Here is a 15,536-nt window from a genome sequence, read left to right on the forward strand (position 1 = left end):
TGTTCTTGATATATTTGGTACTTTAGAGAGTATACATTTCCAGTATTTTTTATGTTGCTTTATGTTTAGACAGGCAATTAAAGTCAGAGTTTTCTTTCTGGTGTTTTCTGTGTGTAGATTATACCCATGCTTTTGCGTCTCGATTTAAATTTCTTCTCTCTGTTGTCAGATTATGAGTACTCGCTGTGGGGGCTTCCAGAGGGAAGTGTTGAGAGGTCAAGAGCCAAACATGAAGTCCACACTAGATGTGCACGTAGGCTTCAAGAATTGTGTTTCAGGAATGGAGGAATTTATATCAAGCTTGGTCAACACATTGGTCAGCTGGTATGCTTTTAATATTCTTTTTTATAATAGCTAAAGGGAAATTTCAATGCTATCTTTATTTCTCAAATTAGATTTAACTAGGCTGCCTATGTTGGTATTATATGATAAAGTAAATTGCCCTTGTTGGATTTTAAGAATCATTATTGGCTAAATATTTTGTGGTATCATTAGAGTTGACATACAGTAGAATGCTATATTATCTAGTAAAAATGTAAATGTTCAATCAATCTATTTTCATTTACTTTTAGATGAAAAGGTAATCCTCGTCTTTGGGCTCCAAATGTCATATTTTCTCCTTGCAGGAGTACTTAGTTCCTGAAGAATATGTTCAGACAATGATGGCTTCCATGTTGAATAGGTGTCCAGTTTCTTCATATGATCAAGTATGTGAAGTGTTCAAGAAGGAACTTGGAGGGATGCCAGATGAAGTATGCCTCTACCTTTCATTTTCTTGTGTCAAGATTCTCCGTTATGAATATTCTGAATATATGTGAATCATTTGGTTCAGTTGGAATATTGAGGTTAATTCTTGATATTACAGTACTTACAAACACTTATTTGGTGTATAGATTTTTGATGAATTTGACCCTGTCCCTCTAGCAAGTGCTTCCCTTGCACAAGTTCATGCTGCTCGCACGCATGATGGCAAAAAAGTTGCTGTTAAGGTTGTTATTGCGATTTTTACTTCCTTTCCCCTTCATTTTTCTAGTAATATACAATCATAACATCATATTGAATGTTGCAACTTTCTGGTTTGAAGAATAAATTTTTCTTAAGTGAGTTCTCCATCCATGTTCCATTCATACTATCATGTACAGGTACAACACACTCACATGACAGATACTGCGGCTGCAGATTATGCCACTGTAGAGTTGATAGTGAATACCCTGCATTGGCTTTTCCCGACATTTGATTATAGGTAATTTTGGATAATCTTTTATTTATTTATTTATTATTGGTGTAATTATCAAGAAAACTGTGGGTCTCCATCTGTGTTTTGCACATAGCTACCTATCATATGTTTGTGGGTTGTTTATAATTTATAACACCCCTGATTAATTGAAAGGCTTTGAAATTCAATTGTAGGTGGTTGGTTGCTGAAATGCGTGAAAGCTTACCGAAGGCAAGTCTTCAATATCTTTGATTACAACATCAATACAAAAAAAAGGAAAATCTTTTGATTTTTGTTGCTTCAGTACTAGATAATATAGGGGGGGGGGAGGGGTGTTCAGTACTATGGCCATGAAATGTGTGGTGCATTCCATACTACTGGGCTCCATTCTGTTGTGTTTGAAATGGTAGGTTATGGATCTCAGAACCTGTTCTGTACCATGGTGGTGTGGTGTATTCCAAAGCATTGGGATTTAAAATATAAATATTTTTTGTGAAAGTAAACTAAGTTAATGTTTATTGAGTGTCCCAAGGTGTGGTGTGTTCTGGAACATGAGATTTTGGTGTGTTCCAAAATCTATGATATTTTGTATTCCATAACCAGCCCATTTTAGAACATGTCATGAACTTAAAAGAACAGAACTGAATGGAATGAGCATCTACCACAGTACCAAACAACCCCTATAATTAACCCAATTCTGACTACTCTTGGTCTTTTGAGTGGTGTTCATCAAAGCATGGTAACATTTTTAATGATTATTTACATGCACATATTATTTTAATTCCGTCTATTGCTGTTTGCTATAATTTGTTATTTATGCAAAGGGGAAAAATAGAGAACAAAATAGTCATGTGACTTTAACATTAGAATGCTAACAAGCAATGCTAAGGTCCATTGTGTGACCTAATTACTGCTAAATGACATGGTGGAATCCATTGAAAAGTATACCAAAGTTGTCTTGTAGTGTTATTTTCATAGGGCCATATCTTTAAGCATTATTGAAGTTGGGTGATGCACCCTGGCATGCAAACAGATTTCCCCTATTATCAAATCCGAAGTATGCACTGGTGTTATCAACTAGACATCTCTCTTGATAGTTTAATATGCATCCACGCATTCTGTATAAATATATACACTGTCGAAAGAGTGTAAGAACATGGATATTCTTTTTGATTAGTTGCAATTGTGGCTCTCAGGAATTGGATTTCTTGGTTGAGGCCAAGAACAGTGAGAAATGTTTGGATAATTTTAGGAGGTTATCTCCACATCTTGCAGACCAAGTACATGCACCAATGGTTTATTGGAACTTGAGTACCTCAAAATTGTTGACTATGGAATTCATAGATGGTGCAGAAATAAATGATGGCAATACAATTCAAAGGCTTGGAATTCGACCAAGTGAAGTTGCAAAACTAGTAAGTCTGTTACTTCATACCAAATAATTTTGCTTATTGGACTACTTGTATCAAGATAAATGTGTTTCTAGCCTTACCTATTTACTAGTTGATCCATTGACTGGTGAATTGGCTCCTCACAAACCAAGTATCAAGTTGGTTCGTATAGGTTTGAAATATCTGTTGTGTTCCGTGGCTTCAAAACTTGAAACAGGGTCCACCAGAAGCTATATTGATCATGTCCTCTATCTATAGATAAGAAGTGAAGATTCCAAATATATATATATATATATATATATATATAACCCTGCCCTTAACTAGCTAGGTTTTTGCAAACTGCAAACCCATGTTCGAATTAGATGAATCACCAAATCAATTAACTATGGTTTAGCCAGCCATTTCATAGTTCTATTCTCACTCAAGGATCCACTAGGTAAAAAAGGTATTCAATCAGTAGTACTCCTAACCATCTTATCTGTAATTTATTTGCTACTTCACTTGACATTTTGTGTTGACTGTCACAAAAATTACATTATACTTGGGGATGGATGATCCAGTAAGGTCATTTTTTGTCCTAAAAATGTTAGAAAGATCATTGATGTTGGGTCTTATGGGGGAGGGAAAAGTTTCCTGCATGTGTGTCATGGAGATGGGACTGATAGGTTGGATCCATGGATGCCATCACATATAAATTCTGTTTTGTTTTGTCTTTTGAGAATGTGTAAAGCAGGTCACTAAGTGCTAATTTTAAAGTTTGCAGGTTAGCCAAGTCTTTGCGGAAATGATTTTCAAGCATGGGTTTGTACATTGTGATCCGCATGCTGCCAACTTGCTGGTTCGCCCTTTGCCGTCTGGCAAGAGGAGCATTTTAGGTAAGATTGATTTTTATGTTGGCATAACCAATTAAATTCCCACTGTAACAGTTATTTTAATTGTTTCAGCATTTATTTATTAGCCTCTCTGATATTGATTTTTCCTCTCATCAATAAAGTGAATTCCTCCCAGAATATTTCTGCTCCATATTTTTACACCATAGAAATGCCTTATATTGTCAGTGATTTTCAAAGATTCATTAGTGATAAACTGATAATAATTAATATAGGAGAAAGTACAATTGTCTAGCCAACTTGGAAGCTAAGGAGATAAACCCAAAGAAGCCTCTCAATAGGGAATGGCATGTAAAGCCAATACAAAATAATGAAATAGTGCGATCTATCACCCCAACATATTGCCTTCCACATATGGTCTGGAGATGTTCCTTCAATTTCCATGTACTCAATCTCCATGATAACCATGGAGAAACAACTCTGGAAGAAAGGAAAGCATTTATGGAGAAACAACTTTCCATTCCTTCCAGACCCTCCTTTTTGGTAGACATGAAGTTGTCTACGTTCTCCTAGATCACATGATCCTCTTTGCCTGCTCATACATCAATACGATCAATATAGAGTTATAGACTATGCCATTCCCTAATGTTGTACTGTACTTGTAGATCTGTACAATATAGACTTGAAATATTTAATTTGTATTAAGGGTATGACAGCCAAATTAAAGGAGTATCAAATAATTTACTGCATGAACCTTTAGAATTGTTTTTGGTATGTTGATTATCATAGCCATTTCCATCACCTTTATCTAAACTACATGTGAATTTGAGCCCTGTTTGACACCAAATTAATAAAACCCATCTGAATCCCTTTGGGCCTTTAGGGATTAAAAATATGATTTGACTACCCTTTTTTTTATCACCCCAGGTTTTTGAAATATGAAAGGTGAAACATCTTTTAATTGTAAAATCATGAACATGTTAGAAACTCCTCCTTTTTGGTGTTGTCTTATCTCGTATTAGTTAATCTGTTGTTAGTCATGGTCATTGGTATCTATCTGATGGTTTCTCTATCATCTCCAATTCTCCATAAAGCAAAAGTGGATTGAACCATCATGTTTGGATTGAAACAATTTTAAGGTAATTCAAAATATCAAATTATCATAGATACAGACAGAGAATGGTTGATCTGTTGGGTAACTACCATATCCAAGATTTCTCATTCTTGAAAGAAACAACAATGACAACTAGCTCAGTTAGTTTCGTTCCTATCAATTTATACTTGCTTCTCATATGCAGGCAAGAGAAAGCCACAGTTGGTACTGCTTGACCATGGTTTATACAAAGAGCTTGATTTTCCTACTAGAACCAACTATGCTGCACTCTGGAAGGTATTGCATTGTCCTTCCTGAACCCATGCTAAAAAGAGAACTGTTTCTGACTTTTTGACATTTCCTTTCTTTGTCTTGTAACACTTTTTTCAGGCATTGATATTTGCTGATGCTAATGCAATAAAGGAAAATAGTGTGAAATTGGGTGCTGGAGAGGACCTCTGTGCGTTGTTTGCAGGGATTCTTACAATGAGACCCTGGAATAGGGTCATTGACCCAGCTGTTGACCATCTGGTTCTACAAGGAAGTGATAGTGATCGTTCAGAACTGCAGGTTATTCTCCAACTTTTTCTCATTGTTAAACGACTCCCCCCTTCCTCCAATGTTGGTGAAAGTGAAATTCCAAAAGACACCATCCAGGCTGACATTGTACCAATAATTATTTGCATTGGAAAAACTAGCTCAGTAATTGTATTCATACAGTATGTAATTTTGGATTGTATTCCTTAATTTTTTCTTCTTTTTTATTTATTTCCTGCATTTTATGATCATGGTTCGTGTTACAAGTAGGGTTAATGTTCTCATTGCAGTAATTTGGGCCAAAGTAGACAGATTTTCTACCATTGTAATATGCAGTTTATTTTCTTTCTTTCTTGGCAGATGTATGCTTCTCAGTATTTCCCCCAGATCTCAGAACTTCTAAGGAGATTGCCCCGTGTAATTCTGTTAATGCTGAAGACCAATGATTGTCTAAGAGCAGTCAATAATTCTCTGGTATTGCCATCTTTTCCTTTTCAGTAAATGCTATTTGTTGAAAATATCACATTATTCTATGTTGCTCCTCAGAGTTGTTTGACATAATATTTGGTAATGATGTTATAGGAGTGTCCCTGTTTTGATAAGCAACATAAATTTCATTAATTAATGAGAAAATGGAGTGAGTACAAAGGCTGGAAAAGTCCAGTCATCCAAACTATAGGATTGCTCCCTTGGCCACATAATAATGTTTTGAAGCATAGACAACGCAACTTTTGTTTTTTTTTTTTAATCTATCTATCTAAATAATTTATAATGCAAAAAATTCTTTGGTATTAGATTTGATTGCATAGAAAATGAATCAAAGAAAATAAGAGGAAACAAAAACAAAACACATGAAGAAGAAAATATTTTCTTTGTAACAGAGATTCTTTGATTGCTTAGAAAACAAGTATTTTTTTTATTTTATAAATTAAATTTTTTGATCAGTAATTAAAAAAACTTTTCTCTTTCCCACAACTTCTTTTGACCTCCTCAATCCTTCCATGCTGATTCACCTCCCCCAACTTTTTGACGTACTTAAAAAAATCCAATTCTATCCCTGAACCCTTTCACCTCTTCATCTTCAAATTCTCTCTCTCTGTGCACCATCCTTATTAAGTAATCAATGATGAGCATGACCAATTCTTACCAACTGATGGTGGCTTAGCTTGTAAAGGAGTCCATAGCTTTTGCCAGCAAAGTATAGATTACAACTGTCAAAATATGATCTAAGTTGAGAACCTACATGAGAATGTCATGCAAAGCGCTAAGTTAGTAGTTCAATTCCTGGGTTTGTCAGTGATATCCTTGAGAGGAACAGGCTTGGAGGTACCATATCCTAGTGTCAGTTATGAGCATGTCATACAAACCTCCTTAGGAGTTGATTCTGTGTGTGTGCACCCGAGAATCCCATGGAAAGGAAATCAGAAACAGAGGACAGCCAAAAGATTTGGGGAATAGTATTCAAGGGAATTCTCCACCAAGTAACGGGCAAAAGTTTGACTACTTAGTCCATAATCCAAAATTTTCATTGGATATTTAATAGGCTGTCGTGCTTCATTGCAATTGGTCTTGTTTCTTTTTCCATTGTCATGTTTCATTCGTATGTCTAATAATAATTGTAACATTTGAATCTGATATTTATTGCCATCTATGGGCTAAATTGTAGACATACATCCTGCAGGTCCACAATGAATATTTCTTGACTATGTGACCTGTTGGTGAAAAATGAACCAAATTATTGTATAATAACCATCAAGTTGTTGCATTCTTTCATTAGATAAAAAACATTGGTGATTGGAAGAGAATATAAGTGGATAGATCAATTAAGGTTATCTGAAGAAATTCGTCTTGGCCTTCAAAAATTTCCTTGGTAGGAACCATCAGATTGACATATGATGGTAGTTGGTGTGTTGATTTAGATCTTCTGATAAGCTTTCAACATTCCCTCATCTCAACTATGTATGTTTCATGCACTGCTGATATCCTGCAGTAAGTACTACCTAAGATTTTTAGGTTGGAGTTCATTGGACATGGCTATATATATATTTTTTAATAAAGTTGTGTGCCTTAGGATGGTAAGAAATGCCTTGGTTTGCATGGCAAAATGAAAAATTGGGCTGAACCATTTTCCCCTGACACGGCTTCATCGACAGTTGCAGGGATCTAGCCTAGAGACGTTCTTGATCATTGGAAGAGTTTCTTCAGATGCAGTCACTGAGGCGAAGTTGTTGCAAAAGAAATCCTTCTTGTCAGGGCTATGCATATGGTTGGAAGAGGTGTTGGTGGAAGCTCGACTTCTTACCATGCAGATAGCCTTGTGGCTTTTACAGTTGAGGAAGGCTTTGACTTGGTGAAATTTAATACCACAGTGACCCTTCTGCTTCTGATTCTTCACCAGATTCATGGTTAGTGATTATGACATACAGGTTGGCTCGTTGGAGCCCAGGTTTGTCTTATCAAAATTGACAGGCTTTAACAGTTTTCAAAGGCGAATATTTTTACAGACCAATTTTTGTTCTTCACTCACAATTTTTTTGTCCGCACAGCATGATGCTTCAAGCCAGTCTGCAGGCTGTGTGAGCTCAGATTTACATGTTGGTTATTTTCCCTTATTTGTCACAGCAAATAATGTTTTATTTATTTTATTGTATTTGTCTTAAAAGGCAAAAAATGATGCCATGTTGTATAATCCCATGGATGGGTCCAAAGAATATATACTGTGGAATTTATTAAGAATTCTTTGATGATTTACAAACATTTAGATTAAAAGTTGTTTCTGCAGAGTGCAGATGCAAGAGGCAAAGCTTCGAATGCTAATTATTCATTTACAGTTTCCAATTGGACTTTATTCCAGAGCATGACTACACCTACACGAATACGCGGATATGAGAGCACTCACTTTGTGAAAATAAAAAGGCCAAAAGTTGTTCTCCACCCCTCCTAAGACCACAGATAGCTGGGGGAGCCTGGGGCAAGCGTTAGGTAATGACCTTTTTGTATTAATTTTTGAGACTAGCCTCTCCAATCAGGAAGATTGTCTCATATCATATGGAGGTTCTGTAAATCAGGTTTATATGTAGTGCATCTTGGTTACCGTAAGTTTGAGTAGGTTACCAAAAGAGTCAACAGGAAAGGAGAAAATTCTTCCTAGTAGAGTTTTCCAAAGAGCTGCAGCAACATACTTTGGGAGATTAAAGGTGGTGTGAAGATTCAGAATTTCACTAGGAGGTGCTATTACAATGCTGGTTCACTGTTAAAAAAACCTGTTGTAGGATAGTTGCTCGAGCTAGAAGCTGTACGCACCAAACACCTTTCTCTGAACCAAACAGGTCAAGTGAATAGTTTATTCCAATCCAGCCAATTCTAATTCTGATTCCAATTCCAGTCTGAACAAAACAGGTGAGAGGAATAGACAATTCATTCCAGTTTTGGTTGAGGTTAAATTTCTTGGCAAGCCTACAAATATGTATAGTATGAATACAAATATGTATTTATATTTATAATCTTTACAAATATAAATATGTACAATACAAATACATATAAAATACAAGGTTTTGTACTCTACATATTTATATTTGTTTCCGTGCCAAGCTGGTAGAACACGTTTATATGCAGATAAGCTAGAAGCTATTCCTTTGAGCCTGATCATACTAGGCCAGAGCCAGATATCAGATGCCTAAAACTGAAAGATCTTATCATCCATCATTATTTCCCACGATTGGCAGAAACTAAGGTGTGAATATGGTGCATTTTTTTTTAGCTATTGGATTCAAGAGTTGGCTATTCTGCCATCTTGGAAGTTGGAAAAGGTCATATCTTTAAGAGATGCATCGGGAATATGCTATAAAAATTTAAATATATCATAAAAAACATCAATAGCATTAAATATACGAGAAGTACGGATACACTCAATGCAGATTTTTTGATTCCCACCGAATAGTTATAAACATTTAAAATGTCCAAATATCATACTCTATGCACCCGTAAATTGACATCAATTCTAAGCTGGCACTTATCCCAAATGTATTTTGAACTTACAAATTCTGACATGGGGTATGTCATTCTCCATTAAATATATGCATTAAATGAGGAATATATACACATACAGCCCCATGACAAATTTAAATAGAAGGACAGTATAGTAAATTTCAAATAAAACCATTCATGGATTTTATGCATTCAAAACCTTTACAACCAAACAGCAGATAAATCTTTATTCATGAACATGCTAGGTTGGATAGCTACAGCCTTGTATTACATTTGTCATGCCAGAAATGAAAAAGTTTTCAGAAATGAGTTAATCCAGCCGATTAATCTGCTCCATAGAATTAATCATTCTATCATCCACCCTAGTTGTCCCCCGGATAACACTGGTGCCTCAACAGTAAGAAACACAATAGATAAATTTTCAGTCATCTCAGTCATCAGCAACCATACTACGGACCTCATTGTGTTTTCTGATGTAGGCAAAATCTCAACCTCGTTATATACTTAAGGGTTCATTATTCTGTCTAAAAATCTTTCCTGTTTGAAAATTATTGGTGGCAGAATTGACTAAGTCTTCTCAGTAATTCAAGCTGAGATTTATGCTATTATGCAGGTCTTATTGCAACTTACAAGCTGGAGTTGTCATGAAGTTTGTATATATGCGGATGCTAAACAAGTGGTGCAAGCACTTCAATAAAAAGCAGATCTTTAACTTTAAATTTTCGAAGTGTAAACTTCTATTTTGTAAATCGTGTATATAATAGTACAGCCCACAAAGTATTCCAAATAACAAAGTTTCACTGCTTGTCGTCTTTTGTTTTTCATGATTATCAAGATGGGATACAAGGGTTGAAGACCTTATTTCTTTATCGCTTTCTTAATATAGCGTAATAGTGTGTATCTTTCAAAAAAAAAAATCATATGTAATTACAATTTCACATCAAAATAAAGCGAAGTTTCAGTAGAAAGGTATCGTACCGTTAATACCATATTCTTTGAAAATCATGGTAAGCGAGCGAAAATATTTCCACGAAAAGCAAAGTAAAACGGCCGAAATTCCGGATTGCTAAAATATCAGAAACTGGAAATTTTAGAAATTCGGCATCAGTAACAAAAATGTTTGTCTTTTTTCTTGTCGTTCCCGCACGGGGCACCTCGTCGCACTGAAGACTCTCTGGAATATGAAGGTAAACGGTAATTCGAGATTGGGGAAGAGGGGTTTCTAATTTGTAATATTTGTGGTTTGCGTCTTCTCCTCAACCTGAACTACGGCATTAGCCTGTAGATTTGGCAACTAGCTTCACTCTGTTAGATCCGGGGACCAGCCTGTAGATCTGATGACTGGGCTGTAGATTCCAGCACCAGGTTGTAGATCTGGCGACCAACCTGTAGAAAAATCATATTCCGTCAACGGAAGGTAGATACGTCACCGGCTTGTAGTTCCTGGCGACCAGCCTAAGGGCCGGCGTTTTATCTTGTGTCGTGGATCATCGAGAAGGGACCGTCTAGATAGACCCCGCGACCAGCCTTTCTTGTGCCGATGGAATGCCTACCTTTGTTCGATGGAAATCCTGTATGCTCACAGAACCACCCAGATATTCGATAAAAATACTGTGAGTGTTTGGGTTATCTTGCTTTAGTTGCAGCCATTTGTTTTTTGTATTAAGCATCGCAGCCATCTCAGTTTAGTAGTGGAGATTACAAGTAGCTAAGTTGAATGTTAATATTATTAAGATATTGGCATGGAATGTGAGGAGTGGGGGTGGGAAAGAGGAAAAAAAGGAAGCAATAGAACCCGGATATAATTTTCTGTTCAGAAGCAAAACTAAATGAAGAACAAGGATACAAATTTGTGGAACAACATCAATATGATGAAATAATAACCATGCCGCCTCAGGGTACTAGAGAAGGATTGCTTTGTACTTGGAAGGATGGGATTGATATTGAAGTTAAGGAGGTGACTATGAGTTGCATAGAACTGATTATTAAAAATCACCCTACATCAGTTGATTGGCAGTTACCATTTATTTATGGCCCTCATATTAAAAGTGAAAGGAAAAAAAAAATTGGGAGCACATAATATCAACTAGCAACATTAATAGGCTTCCATGGTTATTGATGGGGGGATTTCAATGACTTACAAAAAAAAAAGAGAATTGAAAATATCAAAAGAATTGGAGGAGCTGAAGCAAAAGTTAATGAATTTGAGATTTATAGGCCCGAATTTTACTTGGTCCAATAAACAAAGTGAATAAAACTCAGGAATCTGTGGCTGAGAAATGAAGAACAACTATAGAGACAGAAACCGAGGGAGCTGTGGTTGAGAGAATGCAACAAAAATACCAATTTTTTCATAATATGGTAAATCTAAGAAGGAAATGGAACAGTATTAAATGGTTGAAAGGAGAGCATGAGACTAAATTAACAAGTCATGAAGAAGTTAGAGAAAAACTGCAAAAGGAATTCTCATTTCCAATGAAGTTGAGGAACAGGTATTAGACTCTGACTGGAGGAAGGTAGAATTTTCCAAAGTTGAACCGAGTAAAGAAGATGAGTTATGGAGAGTACTAAAAGAAGAAGAAATTAGAGTAGTAGTATTCCAAATGAATCTTAATAAAGCTTCGGGTTCAAATGGATTTACTACTTACTTTTTTGAAAAATATTGGGAAGTTATGAAAGATGATGTGGTGAAATACTTTGGCTAATCAACTACAAGAATTTCTCTTGGAAATTATTGCACCAAATCAGTCAGGATTTATTAAAAGAAGGAAATAGTAGACAACATAATCCTTGCTAGAGAAATTGTTCATACAATGAGAACACAATAAGGCAAAACTGATGGTTGGCAATAAAATTGGATCTGTCTAAGGCATATGATAGGATGAGTTGGTAGTTTCTTCACAAGGTAATGGAGCAGATGAACTTCTTACCATAGTGGAGAGAATTAATTAGTCAGTGTACAACATCTTTCTAAGTTATCTTAAATGGTACTTAAACCAGATGGTTTAAAACATAAAGAGGATTGAGACAGGGAGATCCAATCTCATATATTTTCATTACAGGGTTATAGATTTTTTCATCTCTTCAACAAGAGGAAGGGAAAAAAGAATATACAAGGAATCAAAATTGCTAGACATGCTCCAGTTATCACATCATCTTTTGCAAAGCTGAAATGAACCAAATCAGGAAATTAAGGGAGGTTTTATAAACTTTTAGCCAAGTTTTAGGTCAAAGCATAAATTACCAGAAATCTGCAGTGCTTTTTAGCAAAATTTTCCCAAGAAAACATCAGATATAAGACAATGTTTACAGTTAAAGCAGATGGATTACAATGATAAATATGTGGGTGCAAAATTATGGTTTGGGAAGAGAACTTAAGTTCTCAATGAGGTGTTAGAGAGAGAGTCAAAGGTAGGATCGAACCGTGGCAAGCAAAATCTCTATTGCAAGCAAGAAGAACAAATTTTATACAATTAATTGCCCAAACAATTCCTATTTATCAAATGAATTCCACTCTCATTCCAAGAAAAATAATTAACAATTTGGAAGAGATAAGCAAATTTTTGGTGGAGTGGAAAAGGTGGGAAATGAAGACAATAGCTTGAGCAAAAATGGTGAGGCCTAAGAAGGAGGGAGGTCTTGATTTAAAAAAAAGAAGGAAAATGGAATCGGGCTTTGTTGCTGAAACATTTGTGGAGACTGACGAGTAAAAAAGATGCTTTGTGGGCAAAGGTGTTAAGGGTAAAATACTTAAAAGGAACATACATATTTGAAGATTTGAAGCACAACCAGCCAGTGGTCAATCTCTATGGTGGAGATAGATTTTGAGAGTAAAAGAGAAAGTAAAGCACAATTTCATTTGGAAGTTATGTGATGGAAGGGAAATATGGGCTTTTGAATATCCTTGGGTTCCAATGTTAGATGATGGAATCCCGAAGGGAAAAAATGGTGTACAAGGAAGTAAACCATGGATTAAAGTCAATGAATTGTTGAATGGGGATAGAAAGTGGGACGAAGAAAATTTTGAAAGGTGATTCAAAGGGGGAGAGTGGAGGCTATATTGAATGTTTTTCCAACTAGAATGGAGCAGGGGGACAAGTTGCCATTGGAAGCATACACCAAGAGGGATTTATACAGTGAAGTCAGCATATGAGAAACTAATGAACAGCCCAATATAACTGTAGGTAGCAATCTGTTGAGGAAAATTTGGAAATTGAAGATATGCACGAGGATGCAACTTTTTATGTGGAAGACATGTATGGAGGGGGGGGGGACTTCCAACAAAAGTAGAATCATGTAAAAGAAAGATGAGAAATGAGAAAGAATGTGAATTGTGCAGTGGGAAAGAAGAAACTCCTCTATCATATCGTGCTTGTCTGTGATTTAATCCTCAGTCATATCTAGAGTCAACTTTTCAAGAAATAATAGATGAATGGAAAAGTAATTTAGAGGTCAACAAAAGAAAAAAACAAATTGGATATGTTGAAGAAGTGGATTATCTTCACCAAATTTATATGAGAGGAAGTCAGCAACTACATCTTCAGAGGGGTAAAATCTGATCCAAATTGAGTACAACAAGGGAGATGTCAATTCATACAAGAAGAAAGAGGCGGTGCAGATAAATAAAATCAGTACAGATGAAATCCATCCAATTACTTTTGAAAATGATATTTTTCTATATTTCCGATGGGTCATTTGTTAATAATAATGATGCAGCTGCTGCATATGTTATTTTTTTCTCCTACTAATATATTTGTTGCAGCAGTAGAAACAAACTGCAAGGCTCAGAATTCTTTACATACCAAATGGTGGGCTATTCACTATGCTTTAAGGCAAGCTCTTGATTTGGGGATTAGCAAAGTTCGACTTTATATGAATACCCAACATATTGTAAATAGTTTAACTAGTATGAATAGTCAGTTAAATTGGATGAATAGGGTATGTTTGATGAAGTCAAGATATCTGGTGCAGTCTTATTTTTTGTCAAACTATATATGTGTCTGGAGTGAAGAATCAAGTAGCTCATGAAATAGCTAACAGAGCTAGAATAGTAAAGGGAGATATGGAATTCAAAGCTGAACATCCAGATTGGATGAGAAATCTTTTTTGCACTCTTTAAATCCAGGAGATACAATGTAATTATGATACAAATGAATGAAGTTTCTTTTGTTTGTGTGCCAAAAAAAACAGCAATTCTAGATAAGGCTATATATACTGGTATCGAATATTTTCATCTCTAATGGATGACTGTTGCAAGATACACACTGTCCTAGATTAATGGCAGCCAGGGAACAAGCAATCATGAAGGCACAGAGCAAAACACTGGTGCAGTAAGTTTGCAAAAGTATCAAGAGAAAAGATATGTGAATAGGGATCCACATCACAAGCGTCTGGTTTGAAGGCCCTAATTTTAAAATTCCAAATCTCTACATCATACTTTAAGGTTCTATTACGACAAGATCTTAGCTCTGCCTCCACCTGTTTATACTTCAATCTTGATTGCTTTAGATTATATGTCTTTGAAGTCAAAAACTCAAAATATATTGTTGTTTTCAGGTTATACCATGTTTACATGACAAGTGCAAAGAGTTTTTGCCATATCCAGGACCCAAGATTTCATCAGTGCTTTTAATTGGGTGCTCAGCGTATGGAAGGTTTTGTTATTTTCTTTATCATTCAAAAAGCTCTGAAGTGCAAGCTTTTTTTTTTCCCCTACTTTATCTTTATGTTTTGGGAGTTGCTTCAAAATATACTTCAAATAAATTTCTTGCTAAACAAACTCAAGGGATTTGTGTTGTCCATTCCAATGGTTGGGATTATAAAGCTGAGTTCAGTTGCATACAACCCTACATCAACTATTACCTTTCATTGATTGTCAACTTTTCTGGAGTGACTGCTTAATTAAAAATCATAAGTGATAATTTTGTGTTTGTATTCATACATGCTCTGTAGACCTCACCTCAGCCTTCTCTAAGAATTTGTGATCCAAATCCGCAGGTATTTGCATTGAAGTTAATACAAGCTGGAGATTGTATATTGAAGTTCCTTTCATTGTTGTATGCTATCATCTTTTAAATTTGCAAAATTGTTTTCATGTGCATTGTATGAGTTTTGGGTGGGACTGTGGGATACTGAAGAGGTCAAGACTTCTAATGGAGTAAGTGTTTGGAAAGGAATTATGGGTTTTCAGTCAACATTCTTGAATTGTCTCATTTAAGGTTGGAAACAGGTTGGCAATAAAGTTTTGGGAAGACGATTGGCTAGAGATTAGAAAATTGTGTGATTTGTACTCATGATTATATCAGTTAAGCAAAAGAGATACCTCAATGCAGAAAATTTTGAAGTAATTCAAGAGAGTGGGTGTGATGCCCAAATTTCAGAAGATTGTTGTTGGACTTGGAGATTGGGGAGTGTGTAGATCTGCTCTCAAAATTACAACCACTTGATACATTGTTAGTGAAGAGGGGGAAGGAAAATCTGCA

At 35.6% G+C, this 15,536-nt stretch overlaps 1 protein-coding gene and 1 long non-coding RNA gene across 3 annotated transcripts in view; both read left to right on the forward strand.

Annotated features, from left to right (window-relative positions):
- Window positions 1-7,862, forward strand: part of ATH9 (ABC2 homolog 9) — a 9,467-nt gene extending 1,605 nt beyond the window's left edge. Inside the window, exons 2-12 of one of the 2 annotated variants that reach the window (XM_088971534.1) lie at window positions 170-324; window positions 683-752; window positions 894-989; window positions 1,143-1,243; window positions 1,411-1,447; window positions 2,413-2,631; window positions 3,371-3,482; window positions 4,736-4,827; window positions 4,921-5,100; window positions 5,428-5,541; window positions 7,221-7,862. In XM_088971534.1, coding sequence (XP_088827660.1) covers window positions 173-324; window positions 683-752; window positions 894-989; window positions 1,143-1,243; window positions 1,411-1,447; window positions 2,413-2,631; window positions 3,371-3,482; window positions 4,736-4,827; window positions 4,921-5,100; window positions 5,428-5,541; window positions 7,221-7,421 — 1,374 coding nt within the window. In that variant the 5' untranslated portion in view covers window positions 170-172 and the 3' untranslated portion in view covers window positions 7,422-7,862. Of the gene's footprint in view, window positions 1-169; window positions 325-626; window positions 753-893; window positions 990-1,142; window positions 1,244-1,410; window positions 1,448-2,412; window positions 2,632-3,370; window positions 3,483-4,735; window positions 4,828-4,920; window positions 5,101-5,427; window positions 5,542-7,220 lie in introns of both variants that reach the window. The other variant, XM_088971533.1, reaches the window with a different exon arrangement.
- Window positions 7,863-10,006: 2,144 nt separating this feature from the next.
- On the forward strand, window positions 10,007-14,992 carry LOC148868976 (uncharacterized). The gene is made up of 2 exons (XR_016107579.1): window positions 10,007-10,667; window positions 14,611-14,992. It is a non-coding gene; the product is annotated as an uncharacterized LOC148868976 (long non-coding RNA).
- The last annotated feature ends 544 nt before the right edge of the window (window positions 14,993-15,536 follow it).

Source organism: Nelumbo lutea, chromosome 2 (assembly GCF_056320005.1).
Source record: "Nelumbo lutea isolate HS-2025 chromosome 2, American lotus-T2T, whole genome shotgun sequence".
NCBI lineage: Eukaryota > Viridiplantae > Streptophyta > Magnoliopsida > Proteales > Nelumbonaceae > Nelumbo > Nelumbo lutea.